General features: G+C 36.4%; 2 protein-coding genes across 3 annotated transcripts in view; one reads left to right on the top strand and one right to left on the bottom strand.

The window, feature by feature from the left end:
* The window catches only part of LOC119545759 (paired box protein Pax-6), a 38,899-nt gene that overhangs the window by 5,358 nt on the left and 17,623 nt on the right, over positions 1-15,918 (bottom strand). Inside the window, exons 3-5 of one of the 2 annotated variants that reach the window (XM_037851648.1) lie at positions 14,691-14,928; positions 7,665-7,841; positions 4,928-5,010 (exon numbers count right to left, since the gene is read on the bottom strand). In XM_037851648.1, coding sequence (XP_037707576.1) covers positions 4,928-5,010; positions 7,665-7,841; positions 14,691-14,928 — 498 coding nt within the window. The remainder of the gene's footprint in view (positions 1-4,927; positions 5,011-7,664; positions 7,842-14,690; positions 14,929-15,918) is intronic. The other variant, XM_037851733.1, reaches the window with a different exon arrangement.
* Positions 14,873-15,918, top strand: part of LOC119563427 — a 67,391-nt gene continuing 66,345 nt past the window's right edge. The window contains exon 1 of the mRNA XM_037851518.1: positions 14,873-14,978. Coding sequence (XP_037707446.1) covers positions 14,922-14,978 — 57 coding nt within the window. The 5' untranslated portion in view covers positions 14,873-14,921. The remainder of the gene's footprint in view (positions 14,979-15,918) is intronic.

Genomic DNA, 15,918 nt, shown 5'->3' with positions numbered 1-15,918 from the left:
TAATTTTTGACTGTGACATTTATTGCTCAGCTTTATTGTTGCAGCTCCCACTCCAGCTGACATGTTTCCCCTTAGGTCCTTCAAACTTGGTACATCCTGATTCGCCCCCGTTATTACTACTCAATGAAAAAATCGCAAGGAGTTTCAAGTATTTTTACAGTCAAATTGTTTTTATTCACTTAAACAAATAATCAAGAGCGTAACGATGAATATTTCATCTCACACTGACGACAAAACATTTTGTAATAAACAACACAGTAGCCATAGGGGTGAATAGTAAATTTAAGGGATGACTTTTAAACCGTCCGTTTCGTAGAATACACTTGACTCTTGGAGTTGAAATGCTGTGCATTATGTTACAATCTAAAGTTTCAATAATCACTCATGTCAGACAACAGAACGGCAATGTACGTATATTTATCTTAATGTACTAAGCACCGTCTCTCAAAGATTTTTGAATAAATCTTTATTTGTACTTTTTATTTTAAATGTATGCCTAGCACATTCGTTAAACAAACTTTATAAATACATATTTTCTGACCCAACCTTAAATTTCACACCAAAAGTAAAGAACAAAATTTGTATAGTTCTTAAAAAAAAATGGTTTGGTTAATTTTTTTTTGAAGAGAAATCCCCTTTTTGCTGTGAATACAATCGAAGAAAAACACCTCTTAACGAGGTAAGCACCATCAACGGACAAAAGTTCTGATATCGAATTTTGTGACGAAAAATGCTTGTACATTTGACTAAATAAATACATTTTCTAAAATGTTTTCATCGTGCTGCTTCAGCAAAATATTTAAGCTTCTCACATACAAAGGCATATTCTATTGTAGCATTCCGAAAGTGGGATATTAACCTGAGCTATTTATCTCCACCGCCCCAACAGCTCCAATTTTCAAAATGTTCTCTTTTATACTTTCTGCGCCTTTTTATCCAAACCAATGGACTTTTTAATCCCGATATGAAATAGTAACAAAGAGAAACAACCAAGAAAATTCGTATTTAGGGCTGAACTGATAAAATAAACGTTGTAAATACCACCGTTTATTTTTATAAATGAACATTCTAAAAAACTTATTTGTTAAAAATCCCGTTAAGGATCGAACTTGATACCACTGTGGATCAAACATGGGAGTCCGGCGCTATAACATCTGACCTTACCTCGCGAGTGAAAAAATAGCGAGAAAGCTCATCCGTAAAGTCGTTCTTATGTTGTAACGATTTGTTTAAAGAATTGGTTCCTAGTTTTTGTAAAATTGGCAGTGTTTAATAATCAAATAAAAGCTGACTAACTAAAAAGAAAATTAAGAAAAATAACCTTTACTGCGAATTGAACACACAACCTAACAACAACTAAATAAATACATTTTCTAAAATGTTTTCATCGTGCTGCTCCAGCAAAATATTTAAGCTTCTCACATACAAAGGCATATTCTATTGTAGCATTCCGAAAGTGGGATATTAACCTGAGCTATTTATCTCCACCGCCCCAACAGCTCCAATTTTCAAAATGTTCACTTTTATACTTTCAGCGCCTTTTTATCCAAACCAGTGGACTTTTTAATCCCGATATGAAATAGTAACAAAGAGAAACAACCAAGAAAATTCGTAATTAGGGCTGAACTGATGAAATAAACGTTGTAAATACCACCGTTTATTTTTATAAATGAACATTCTAAAAAACTTATTTGTTAAAAATCCCGTTAAGGATCGAACTTGATACCACTGTGGATCAAACATGGGAGTCCGGCGCTATAACATCTGACCTTACCTCGCGAGTGAAAAAATAGAGAGAAAGCTCATCCGTAAAGTCGTTCTTATGTTGTAACGATTTGTTTAAAGAATTGGTTCCTAGTTTTTGTAAAATTGGCAGTGTTTAATAATCAAATAAAAGCTGACTAACTAAAAAGAAAATTAAGAAAAATAACCTTTACTGCGAATTGAACACACAACCTTTAGAACGGGAGGGGGTGGTCTAACCTCTGTGCTACTTAGGAGTGTGGAAAATCAGAAAAAGAGGGCTGTTAAGAACAAATTCAACTCATTCTGACTTGTAGAAAACATTTTGTGCTTACTTTAAAAACATCTTACCTCAATCTAACTCTAAGTCAAAAAGCGACATCATATAAGTGGTTTATGTTCTTGAATTGGGAACATTTTTGACCAAACTGAACTTTAGGATCCAATTTATCCTAATTTAAGCACGTTGAGAACGTTTTGAACTCAAAAAAGTCATTCTATGTTTAATAACATTTTTAACTTAGACGATAACGTCAGAATTCTCTTTGTGTAGTCGCCTTCGCTAGATTCGATTAAAAGTATGTAACAGGTAAAAGGAATCGTTTCCAAGTCGATCTAGCCATGTCCGTCTATCTGTCTATCTGAGATCTTGAAACTATAAAAGCTAGAAAGCTGGGACTTGGCACGTAGATTATTGAGGTTCGTTTCAGCAGGGTGCCACGCCCACTCTAGCGCCCGCAAACGCACATACAATTTGCGTTTCATCAGTGCCAGAGCAAAGATTTGTGGAAAACCAAGTATAAAATATATACAAGATATATATAAGATCTTAGGCAACAGCTGCTCTTGGTACTTTGTGGCACCATCATATTTCCAACAGTACCTAGTAGGGTGTCGTGTTCAAAATTTTTTAGGGTATGGCGACTTAATTATACTTGTTACTCGTAGAGTAAAAGGGTATACCAGATTCGTCGGAAAGTATGTAACAGGCAGAAGGAAGCGTTTCCGACCCCATAAAGTATATATATTCTTGATCAGGATCACTAGCCGAGTCGATCTAGCCATGTCCGTCCAGATGAACGTTGAGATCTCGGAAACTAAGACAGCTAGGCTATTGAGATTTGGCGTGCAGATTCCTGAGCTTCTTAGGCAGCGCAAGTTTGTTTCAGTAGAGTGCCACGCCCACTCTAACGCCCACAAACCGCCCAAAACTGTGGCTCCTACAGTTTTCATGCTAGAGTAAAAATTTAAAATGAAATGAATTGTTCTCATCAATACCTATCGATTGACATAAAAAAAAGTATGCCACGCCCACTTTAACGCCCACAAACTTCAAAAAATCGTAACTATGAACGCGGATATCTCGCAAACTATCAAAGATAGAGTATTGGGATTTCAGATTTAGATTCCGTAGCCTTGTACCCAGCGCAAGTTTGTTATGCGAATATGCCACGCCCACTCTAACCGCCCAAGCCTGTGGCGCCCACAATTGTTATGCTAGATAAATAATTTTAACTGAAATGTATTGGTCTCGTCAATACCTATCGATTGATCCAAAAAAATGTTTCCACGTCCACTCTAACGCCCATAACGCTTAAATCTGTCTACAGCCGGTAGGTGGCGCATTTCAATCTCGCGTTGCTGCTTGCATATCTCCAGTTCCCTTTGGTCCCTTTAGCTGAGTAACGGGTATCTGACAGTCGAGGTACTCGACTATAGCGTTCTTCCTTGTTTTTTTTTGTTTTTGCTGACATATCGTTTTAGTTTTTTTTCTACAGCCGGTAATTAAAAAAAACAACAAGTATTTGTTGTTGACTTTTGTGTACTAGAAATTGAACCACTTAATTTGTAAATTTTAATCTGAAGTAGTCATTTGTTTAAGTGTACAATTTGTATTCCATTATTGTTTATTTTTAACTTTTCTTGAAGGAAAAATAAATAACGTTCACATCTGCATAAATTTTTAATGTGTATTTATCAGTACGTCACCTTACCCTACAACTTTTAGAAGTGAAAAAAATATTGGCTTACGCCAAGAGCTGCAGTATTTAACTCCGCTAGAATTAAACTTTTTTTAATTTCTGCTTTTAAACCTTTTAAAAATAATACTTTTTGGACATTCAAAAAACAAGTCGTTCGCCACTAACACCCTACACTCTCCTATAGTCATCCAGTTTATTATATTGGTCATAAGTTTGTAACGCAATGAATACGATATTTCCGACCCTATAAACTATCAGCATCACTAGACGAGACCTATAGTCAAGTCCGTTTCATTTTGTTACAGGCACTTTTACAAAAATAAATATTTTTCAAAGTTTTAAAAGCAGAAAGTTTAACACCTGTTGTGCATATTCCTGTAAAAGTTCGACGGTAAAATTTCAGTGGAGTTAAATACTATATGCCAATTTTCGTTTTGAAAAAATTTGAGCTGCTTAAAAGGTAGCAACATTAAAGTTTGCAACTCGTATTGTTTTATATATTTATCAGGAAAAAACATTTGGCCGATCGCTTGGTTATATCAAGGCTACCATGTGAGCTGCAGGGTAAAAATTTGTACTATTTTAACGTTTTTCAAGATATATGCATATTTTTTTATATTATCTAATAAATTATAATTATATTATTAAGCTGTCCGAACAAGACCGTACCGACTTTTAGGTGACCTGTAATAGAAAGAAGACTTTTGGGAAAAGTTCATGCAGATAGCTTTGAAATTGAGAGACAAGTTTGCGATGAAACAGGCAGACGGACATGATGACAAATATAACTATTTTATAGTTTATTTTTATTTTATATTGAAAACATCTCCTTTATTGTGTTGCAAACTTTTGACTAAAATTGACTGCAAGGGTACAAAGATAGGTTACATCTGTGATCTTGAAATAGAGTTGTTTAACACATTATTCAAACAATTTATTGACTTGAAAGTACTTTACAAAAATTAGAAATCACGTAAAAAAATAAGTCAAAATTGCATTAAGTTTTCTTAGCATTTTCTCAGAAGGTATAATGTAGTTTCCTCATAAATAAATATGAATTTCTTAAAAGGTGTTTAAAATAAAAGATGTAAGTAAGCTTAAATCGATACGATAGTATAAAGTTTCGCAAAAATAAAATAAAATAGAGTCTTGCAAAATATGGCTACAAACAGAATATAATTAAACAAAACTGAAAGACAAACCTGAATACGTGCCTCTGGCAAACCAATTTTATCTGCAAGTCTTTCTCGCGCAAAAACATCCGGATAGTGCGTTCGTTCAAATTCTGTAATGCACGTCAAATAAAGGTTCAATTACAAGTTATATTTAAATCAGTAATTTGTACGAATGGATTGCTTACATATTGACAAAATTAGGGATATGTTGTTATATTTTTGAAACCAAAAGTACTTTGCAGATTTGGAATATTTCTGGTCACAAAATAAATTAAAAAAAGGAAAAGAAACATTATAGTCGCGTTTCCCGATTATGAGATACACACTGCTCACTCAAAAATTACTTGTAATTAACAAAACCGCTTATTTATGACAAGTTTCTTATGTATATTTAACGCAAATGAATTACTGTGATTGTCGTTAAAACGAAGAGACAGAAGCATGGCAAGATCAATTCGCCTGTTGATGCTGATCTGGAATATATATAATTTAAGGGGTGGTTTTTCTTAACTCAAAAAAGCTATATTAATACATTTTTTTTAGAGTCTTGTTAGTTTGGTAAAAGTTTAATCTGTAAGTAAAGATAATCAAATTAATTTCTGTTATTATGCGTGTACTTAAAAAAACAATTCGTGCCCCCGCGCTTTAAATTTTTGAAACTTTTAAAAATTTTGTAGGGCTATAAATTTATTTGTGTTGTTTACTGCACTAAGAAATTAAAGGAAACGAGAACACCGATTTGTTTTAACGAGATGTTTATCGGGGCCTTATCCTTTTCAGACTGATTGCTATCAGGAACAGGGACTCTAGAATCCGGCTATTAGTTAGTCTTAGATAACCAAAATCGGCTTATCAGAAATTTAGATAAAAATCAAAATCTACACCTAAAAAAAATTACCATACAATAAATAATAAATGACTTTATTTTAAGGTGAAATACTACACCCAAAAAAATCTTTTAGTGTCAATTTAATAAGTGTGGTTGAAAATGGATCAAATTTTTGGGATCAATTCGGACCTAAGTGTCAAAAATATACTACATTGGAGTGTAATTTGATTTTTTTGATTTTTCAAGTATTGAACTGTGCTGAAGTATCGGTTATCATGGACCAATTGGTAAGGTCTCTGATGCGAAAGGTCTTCGGTTTAGGTACGCGCCGATGCAAAGTGCGCTGTAAGAATAATATCTAACATTTCCTTATCAATGGCATTAAAAAAGTTGTATTCAAAACGTTTTCAGATTTAAAAAAAAATTTTACACGAGCGATACCCGAACCACTAAACATCAGGCCCGTGCATCAAAACGGAACGCTATCACTTTTAGCCAAGCCTACATTTTTTATCCTGCGGCAGAATGTTTTTTGTGACAAAAAAGCTTTTTCGCAACAAACTTTCTAAGTGGCAAAGTGATTTTATATTAGGGCTAATTTGATGACTTTCGTATCAGAGATTTTTTGACTCTCAATAGGGTCACATTGACACTTAAGTAGGGGCATATTGATGACAATTTTTTTTCGGTGTATGAAAAACAATCTGTCAAAAAACAATGTATACAATGTATACAAAAATGTCTTCAGGATTATGAAACAATTTTAAAATTCTTTAAAAATAGGTTGTTAACATTTCTAATAAATCAAGTTTTACGTTGAATCTTTATGTCGATGTATTATCCAGAGAACACTTTGACATGTTAAAGTCCAAACAGCAGTATCAATTTCCATGCACACTGTGTTATTTTTGTGAAGCAATCATAAAAAACAACAGGTAAAAACAAAAGGTACTTTACACAACCTTTAAACAATCTATAAAGTTCTTTAAAGCCGAAAAAAGTTACTAGTTCTAAAATTCTTTTAGAAATATATTTAATGTAGCTTTTCGATTATAATATAGTAAAACCGTTTTTTTTATTCGTTTGAACAACTGTTGTTAAATCCACGATTTTACTATTTATGGTTGTTGTACTTAACCCGATCTTGATCGAAGGTTTACGTGAGTTACTATGAACTATAAATATAAAAACTATTAAATATGATTAACCAGAATTCTTGTGTAATAATACATATTTTACTAAAAATTTTAGCAATCTTTTAAAGCCCGAAAGGAAGACATGTCCCCCTTAAAATTAATATATTCTTGACCAGCGTTACCAAGCGAGTTGATGTATATATATTTTTCTGCCTATAATATTTATTTATTTGCACAATATTTTGCTATTGAGGACACGGATATTTTTTTAGAACTTCAGCTTTTAAGATTTATTATTATTATACTAAGTAAAAAAAATCGAAAAGAGCTATTAATAAGGCAGAGATACATAGAAACAATATCAAAACTATGAAATTTAAAAATAAATCGAAATTAGTATTGGAAACGTTTCCTTTCTTGTTTCTGTACAATTTATTGCATTTAAGGTATTTTTGTAAGCTACAAGCTTATCACGCCGACGCTTACAAAAATATATAATTTATTTCTTCCAAGCGTAGAACAACCTCTTGTTTACAAAATAAATTATTATAGTTGGCGTTTTATATGTATCTCCCTCCTTAAAAAGATAGTGGTACCTCAATGCCGAGTCACGCAACCAAGAATTCCAAATTATATTTAAATTTATATTAAAATAGTTGACGTTAAGTAATTGCGTCGTTTAAGGATTGAAATGTCCGAGACCAGTCTTAAAAATTGTTTTAAAATTTGTATTTCTTTATATTTGTAAATTAACATTGCAGTTTACTAGAATCGCCGGGTTTAAAAAAATATAGGTTACCTTTTTCGAGACTGTCGATTTGCTCATTGGAAAATGAAGTCCGATTTCGTTGCAACTTCCTTTTTAGTCGCAAACGCATTTGTGAGTCCTCGTCGCCAGATGAATTATGTTCAGAATTGCCATCCGATGTACTATCATGAGAGTTCGGATGGGAAACGTCTGCTGAATATTGTAAGTCTGAAACAAATATTAAAAAAATAAATATAAACTATTTTAGTCACTTGTTACACTACATTGGTGACAAGGTTATATAGTCAAATTTAGAGTTTAACCGCGCTTTCTCCAGCCAAGAACCATATACATCGATAAGTCATGTAAAATTTATATTCTTGCACACAGTGCCGGATCCAGAATTTAGTTGTGGGTTTGTTGAGTACACTTAAAAAAATTTGGAATAAAATACATATTACATATGGGTATTTCCACGGGTTGCGAACGTTACTTCGTACGCACTTAGTGCAAAGAAAAACAAGGAAGAACGCTGAAGCTGAGTACCTCGACTATCAGATACCCGTTACTCAGCTAATGGGACCAAAGAGAAATGGAGATATGAATGAGATTGAAATGCGCCACCTACCGGCGGTAGACAGATTTAAGCGTTATGGGCGTTAGAGTGGGCGATAGAATGTCAAATTTTTTTGGATTAATCGATATGTATTGACGAGACCAATACATTTCAGTTAAAATTTTTAATCTAGCATGAAAATTGTGGGCGTCATAGGTTTGAGTGGCTTGTGGGCGTAAGAGTGGGCGTGGCATATTCAAAATCTTGCACTGCGTACTAGGCTATGGAATCTAAATCTGAGATCCCAATTTTCTATCTTTGGTAGTTTCCGAGATATCCACGTTCATACTTACGATTTTTTGAAGTTTGTGGGCGTTAAAGTGGGCGTGGTGGCAAACTTTTTTTTGGGTCAATCGATAGGTACTGATGAGAACAACACATTTCAGTTAAAATTGTTATTCTAGCATCAAAACTGTAGGAACCACAGTTTTGGGCGGTTTGAGGGCGTTAGAGTGGGCGTGGCCTTCTGCTGAATCAGGAATCTGCATGCCAAATCTCAGTAGCCTAGCTCTTATAGTTTCCGAGATCTCAGCGTTCATCCGGACAGACACGCTTCCTTTTGCCTGTTACATACTTTCCGACGAATCTTGTATACCCTTTTACTCTATGAGTCACGGGTATAAAAACTTCTGATATCAAATAAAAACACCTTAGGGGTCGTAACGATCGCACCTTCGATAGACAGATCAAATTTTTTCTCTGTATGCGAGAAGCTTAGATATTTTTCTGAAGCGGGCAGAATGTTTTTTCTGAAATTAAGCACTTTTACACAGAGAAAACAAGGAAGAACGCTATAGTCGAGTACCTCGACTATTAGATACCCGTTACTCAGGTAAAGGGACCAAAGGGAGATGGGGATATCCAAGCAGCAAAGCGAGATTGTAATGTGCCACCTACCCGCGATCTCAATATATGGTTATGTGGGCGGCATTCAGACTTAAGCGTTATGGGCGTTAGAGTGGGCGTGGCAAACGCTGTTTAGGTCAATCGATAGGTATTGTCGAGACAAATGCGTTTTAGTTAAACAATTTTTTCCAGCATAAAAATTGTGGGCGCCACGTTTTGTGGGCGTTTCAGTGTACGTGGCATAATCGCGTAACAAACTTGCGCCGCGTACACCCAGAAAAAAAAGAACGAAAAAAATCAAGAACATTTTTCATGATTTGACAACAATCCGTTCGCTAAGTTCCGTTCAGAAAAAACGAACGCCGCGTAGTCAAATCATGAACATTTAGGTTTAATTATGAACGCTTCACTGAAAAATGCCTTGACAGAAATGGGGAGAACGCCGTTCTTAGATTATCAACACCGTTCATGAAAACATGTATGTAGGTCTAATGTCCCGATTTTCCGCACTCGAAAAATTCGCTTAGTGGTCCAGCTGCTAGAGCGTCCGCCTTCGACACATGGTAGCAGAGGTTTGAGTCCGCGAGAAGACGGTTGTGAATTGTAAGTTTTATTTAAATATTATTTCTAATGTTTATATGTACTTCTATCAATAAATAAGTTCTCCTTGTCATCAGCAAAATAACCAAAATACATTAAACTCTAGCCATAACAAAACATAAGGTGGGAAATTAAATAAATCTCTACCAGGCGTCCAGAAAGTCTAGCATGTACACAAACCTAATTTTTTTTTAGATTTTTATGTTCGCAAGTTAAGCCCGAAATGTTCTTAAACTGACACCATTCGTTCGGAACCCAACCCTAAGGTTTCGGTCAAATTTTATGAACGACCGTTCATGAATTGTCAACAAACGGGCTTACGCACTTTTTGACAACGTTTGGGCTTGATTTTTGAACGTTTCGAACGGATTTTTTTCTGGGTGTACGAAAATAGGGAATCTAAATCTAAAATATCAACCCTTGAGCTCTTAAAGTTTCCCAGATCACAGAGTTCACACGGACAGACGGACTATATCGACTCGGCTAATGATGTTGATAAAGATATATATATTATATATACTTTATGAGGTCGGAGATGATTCCTTCTACCTGTTACATTGTCTTCCCCAAATACAATATACCCTTTTACTCTACGAGTAACGGGTAGAATAAGTCGATGGGAATTGACAAATTTAGTGCACTTTAATTATGATTTTAGTTATAACATGGTAGGAGACAATCCGGCGATGCCCAGCATCACTAAAACCTCACGCATGGAGCTAGTTTTCAACAAAATGCTTACGACATTACAGATAAAAAATTCCAGAAACACATATATCTAATTCAACCCGGGAAAGTAATCTTTTCTTTACCTTGCTTTATTTATCTTAAAATAGTTGTTTTTGAAGTTGGTTGAAGTTGTTTTCATGACAAAGGAAAGACATTAGATTAAAGCGAATGATATAAAAGGGACGGTGGATGTTTACTGGCAATGAAGACATATGTTAGCCCAATTTATTGATTGAAGAAAAACAAAAACAGTAACGTTTCAGAAGCTGGAACAAAATAGCTGCTTCAATAAGTCTTTATAGCAAATAACAAATGACCAACAAATTAACTATTTGTTTGGCCTGATGTTTGATCATCTGTGACAAAATACTTGCAATTGTGTGATTGCTTTGACTAAAGGGGGTTGAATTTTATTTAGCAGAGGGTCTTTTATTTTAATAGTGGTAAGATGAAATTGCCCTCTTTGACAATACTTCCCCTCCGCTCAGCAATGAACTAGATACGCAACTGCTTTTAAATTACTCTAAATTTGACCAGTTCCTAGTTTACTAAAAGTAATTATATTATATTAATACTATCAATATTTTTCGGCATTACATTTAATACATACATTTTATAAAACCCAAGATTTTCAATGAATTGAATGATAGCCTAAACAGATTGAATTTTTGGGGGTGCCATAAAAAATTCTTAGCGTTAAAATCTGGTAGAATTTTAATAATTTGTTACAAAATCCGGGACAGCAATTCATACATGTGCTCTCGCGCGATCGATCGCGTCAAAAACTCCAAATAATTGTAATATAATTGTAATAATTGTAATTTTAACCAAAAAGGTAGAGGACACAATAAACAAGAGAAAACGCTATAGTCGATGGGCTCGTCCATTAGATACCCGTTACTTGCTTTTTCACTAACACGCCTGGCCTATAGCGCCACCTATCTTCTTCTTCTATAGCTTCACTTGGCCCACAGCGCCAACTAGCCTATAGCGCCCTAGCGGCTTGTCGGCGTACTAGTAAATTTCTCGATTGAAATGCAAAATATGTATTATTATTTGGCTATAACTTTTTAATGAGTTTTCCGATTTCAATAATAACTGGCGCTAGACGAGTTTTAGTGTTATAGTCGTCTGTGGGAGTAAGAGTGAGTGTGGCACTCTGCTGAAACAAACTTGCGCTGCACAAGAAGCTCTAGCCAAATCCCAAATTTCTAGCTTTTGTAGTTTCCGATATCACAGCGTTCATATGGACGGACATACGGACATGGCTAGATCGACTCGGCTAGTGATCCTGATCAAGAATATTTATACGTATCTTGACGAATATTTTGTAAGGTATGAAGATTTTATTTTCTACAGCCGATAACCAAAAAGACAATTATTTGTTGTTGATTTTTGTGAACTAAAAGCCAAATTTCGATGGCCTTTGCTGAGGAATTGGAAGGGCGCTTTTAGATATTCAACCTTGGAAAATACCCTAGCATTCCTAAATGCCCCCTCCTATCCCACATGTGAGTCCGGAAGAGGTTTGCCTTCAAATTCGCAAGCTGCAACGCAGTAAGGCTCCCGGTTTCGACGGGATCGACAGCAGAATTGCCAAGGCGTTACCTAGGAAGGGTATACTTTTTCTAGTTCTTCTGTTCAACTCCATGCTACGTATCCACCATTTTCCCACACAGTGGAAGTGTGCTGTGATATCGATGATACCCAAGCCAGGAAAACCGGAAAACCTTGTTGCATCCTACCGACGAATAAATCTACTGCCCACCTTCTCTAAAATATTCGAAAGAATATTCCTTAGTAGAATGATGGCAGTTAGAAGTGTGCAGGACGCCATTCCAGACCACCAGTTTGGCTTTAGAAGTCACCATAGAACCCCAAAGCAAGAACATCGGGTAACGCAGCACATCCTTGGAGCGTTCGAGAACAAGCAGTACAGTTCAGCAGTCTTTCTTGACGTCAAAGATGCTTTTAACCGCGTTTGGCACGATGGCTTGGTGTTTAAGCTGAAAACTCTCCTGCCTACTGCCCAATATCTTCTCCTGAAATCGTATCTCTTAGAACGAAATTTTATGGTAGATGTGAGAGGCAAAAGATTGTCTATCAGATGCATTCGAGCTGGCGTACCTCAGGGTAGCGTTCTTGGTCCGGATCTATACACTCTGTTTACCGCTGACCTGCCATACCCTAGAGAAGTGGGTACCCTCTTGGCTACATATGCTGATGACACAGCCTTTATTGGCAACTCCACGTGTCGAATTGAAGCAACTCAAATCACGCTAAACTTTTTGGATTTGTATGGCGAATGGACGAATCAATGAAATATCTCGATAAACGGAAATAAGTCTCAGCACTGCAACTTCTCTCTTAGAAGTAAAATTCTCCCCAGAGTGAAATTCCAGGACACAGTCATACCACAATCAGCCCAGGCTCGGTACGTGGGCTTGATTTTGGACAAACGTCTTACGTGGAGGCAGCACATAAGTAAAATTACAGCAACATGTCGCGCCAGACTTCGGAAACTAAATTGGATGCTTAAAGGTACAAGTGAGCTCAGCCTTAGCAACAAGATGTTGCTGTACAGGTCGATAGTGGTTCCTTCATTCACTTATTGCATACAAATATGGGGTACCGCTTCAGACTCAAATGTCATGAGGGTCCAAAGAGTGTAAAACCGGGCGCTACGTACGATTGCGGATGCGCCTTGGTACGTAAGGAACGATGTCCTAGCCTGCGATCTTCACATCCCCACGGTGCGAGAGCAGATAAACATGCACTCAAGCCGTTACAACGACCGTCTACTAGCCCACACCAACCATCTAGCAGCATCCCTGGCAAACCCAACTACAACGAGAAGAAGACTGAAGCGTCGGCACCCTGGCGATCTCTGGGCACGAGGACGTCATCGTACCCGTGTCCTAAATGTTATAAATTTGTTAACTTCCTTATTTCTGCTATGTTTCATGTTATTTTTATACCCGTTACTCGTAGAGTAAAAGGGTATACTAGATTCGTCGGAAAGTATGTAACAGGCAGAAGGAAGCGTTTCCGACCCCATAAAGTATATATATTCTTGATCAGGATCGCTAGCCGAGTCGATCTAGCCATGTCCGTCTGTCTGTCCGTCCGGATGAACGCTGAAATCTTGGAAACTATAAGAGCTAGGCTATTGAGATTAGGCGTGCATATTTCTGAGCTTCTTACGCAGCGCAAGTTTGTTTCAGCAGAGTGCCACGCCCACTCTAACGCCCACAAACCGCCCAAAACTGTGGCTCCTACAGTTTTCATGCTAGAATAAAAATTTTAACTGAAATGTATTGTTCTCATCAATACCTATCGATTGACCCAAAAAAAACTTTGCCACGCCCACAACGCTTAAATCTGTCTACCGCCGATAGGTGGCGCATTTCAATCTCGCTTTGCTGCTTGCATATCTCCATTTTCCTTTGGTCCCTTTAGCTGAGTAACGGGTATCTGATAGTCGAGGTACTCGACTATAGCGTTCTTTTTTGTTTCCTTTGTTATTTCCATGCGTTTTATAGCCATTAGGTTGGATGATCAACGCTTAAATAAATATTAGCACAAAAAAAAAAAATTAATTTGTGTTCCATTATTGTACGTTGTCAACTTTTCTTAAAAAAAAAATAATGTTCACGTCTGCATAAAGTTTTAGTGTGTATTTATCAGTTCGTAACCTTACCCTACAACTTTTAAAAGTGAAAAAAACTGGTTTACGCCAAGAGCTGTAGGACTTAACTCCGCTGGGGCTTTACCATCGAACTTTCACAGGAATATGCTCAATAGATGTCAGCAACTTTCTGGTTTTAAACATTTAAAAAGCATTGATTTTTGGAAAAGTGACGTTCATATAACGAATCGTTTGTCTCCATCCCTACATACCCTACTCCCCAATTGTTTTATGGCGCGTTGAGCTGTTGTTTTTTGATGCATGGTTGTTAAAAAGTGCAGTAAAAGGTTATACAACTGTACATCTTGGTTTAATAAGGCTGAGAGCTTATAATATTTATTCATACACATAAATAAGATTTGGGCATATGCTTTCTTCGACCTGTCTACAAAGATCTCTCTAAAACCATATAAAGCTGCGGTATATTGGGATGGTGTGGCTATCTTAACGCTATTTTAAAATATATGTTTTAAAAAAAATTTACCTTAACAGCAAAGAACGCCATACTATAAGATTCCATAAGGCACTCGACTATTGCTTCCCTTCTTGTTAGTTTTAATCCCTTTAGAAATTGAATATTATAATTCTTTTTACTTGCCTCTTTTTTGAACCTCCTCTCGATTGACTTGTCCAGATAAATTTGTTGGAGTTGACACAACCGAAGCTGCTGGCGGTAGGGCCAAATGTGCCGTCGTTGTATTGCTTGGATACCAGGCCCATCCTCCTGTTTGGCCATTGAACATGCGAAGCTTTTCATAAACAGACTCGTTTTGTTGCTGCGCTTGCTGCTCCTTCTGTGAGGCCAAGTTGCGCAAGACTCGGTTAATGGATGAAACCTGCAATTAATCCCAGTTCACTGCGTACAATAAAATACATAATCATACAAGTAAGTACCTAAGTAGGATAGTTATGCATAAAATTAAAATTAGTTTTCTCGTCTGTACTCAAACATACATACATATGTACTTTTAGACCGGAGCACGAGTACGTGTTGTATTCCGTACCATGAATTCTGTGCAATCGTACAGACTTACCACTCATAAGATACGCTGGGTAACGAACCCCAGTGGCGAGCAAACGATGCCTTTAGAGCGGTTTAAATGTCCGAACTACTAAAAACATTACCTACTTAATTTGGCATTCCTAAGCGAACTCCGCTTGTCTACGTCATCCCTTGAACCACCCCCATGCCTGCCACACGATTGGCTAACCTCTATTTCAGCCAAGCCAATCCGCTTTTGAGAGCGAGAGAGATATATATACAAACTTTCACAGGCAAAGGGATATGACTATTCTGGCTTACTCGCTATGATATCGATTGTAGACCTCATGCCGCACCACATGAATTATAGATACACAAATATTTAATTTTTTGATTGCAAAAATGTAAACTTAAAACAAGAGAGAACGCTATAGTCGATGCCATCGACTAACAAATACCCATTACTAAGCTATGGGGGGATGGAAACATTTAAGCAGCAAAGCGACGATAATCAAGATTGCACTCTTCATTTGCCTATAACTTTTTAATGAGTCGTGCTAGGCGGGTTTTAGCGTTATTGAGATTGTTGCGTTGTTTTGCGCAATAAGCTCTAGAATCTGCATGCCAAATCCCAATGTTGTATCTTTTATAGTTTTCGAGATCTCAGCGTTCATACGGACGCAAAGACGGACGGACAGTTGGACAAACGGTGATTTTGATAAAAAATATATCTGGTTTATAGGTACCATGGGTGAAAGTGAACTGAGTTTCACAAACCAAACACAATAAATATTATTGTTTATCGAAAAAACTTTGTAGGGTCGGAACCGTGTCCTTCTACCTG

Source organism: Drosophila subpulchrella, chromosome 4 (assembly GCF_014743375.2).
Source record: "Drosophila subpulchrella strain 33 F10 #4 breed RU33 chromosome 4, RU_Dsub_v1.1 Primary Assembly, whole genome shotgun sequence".
Taxonomy (NCBI): domain Eukaryota; kingdom Metazoa; phylum Arthropoda; class Insecta; order Diptera; family Drosophilidae; genus Drosophila; species Drosophila subpulchrella.
The sequence above is the reverse complement of the archived record's forward strand: the minus strand, read 5'-3'. Positions and strand labels throughout refer to the sequence as shown.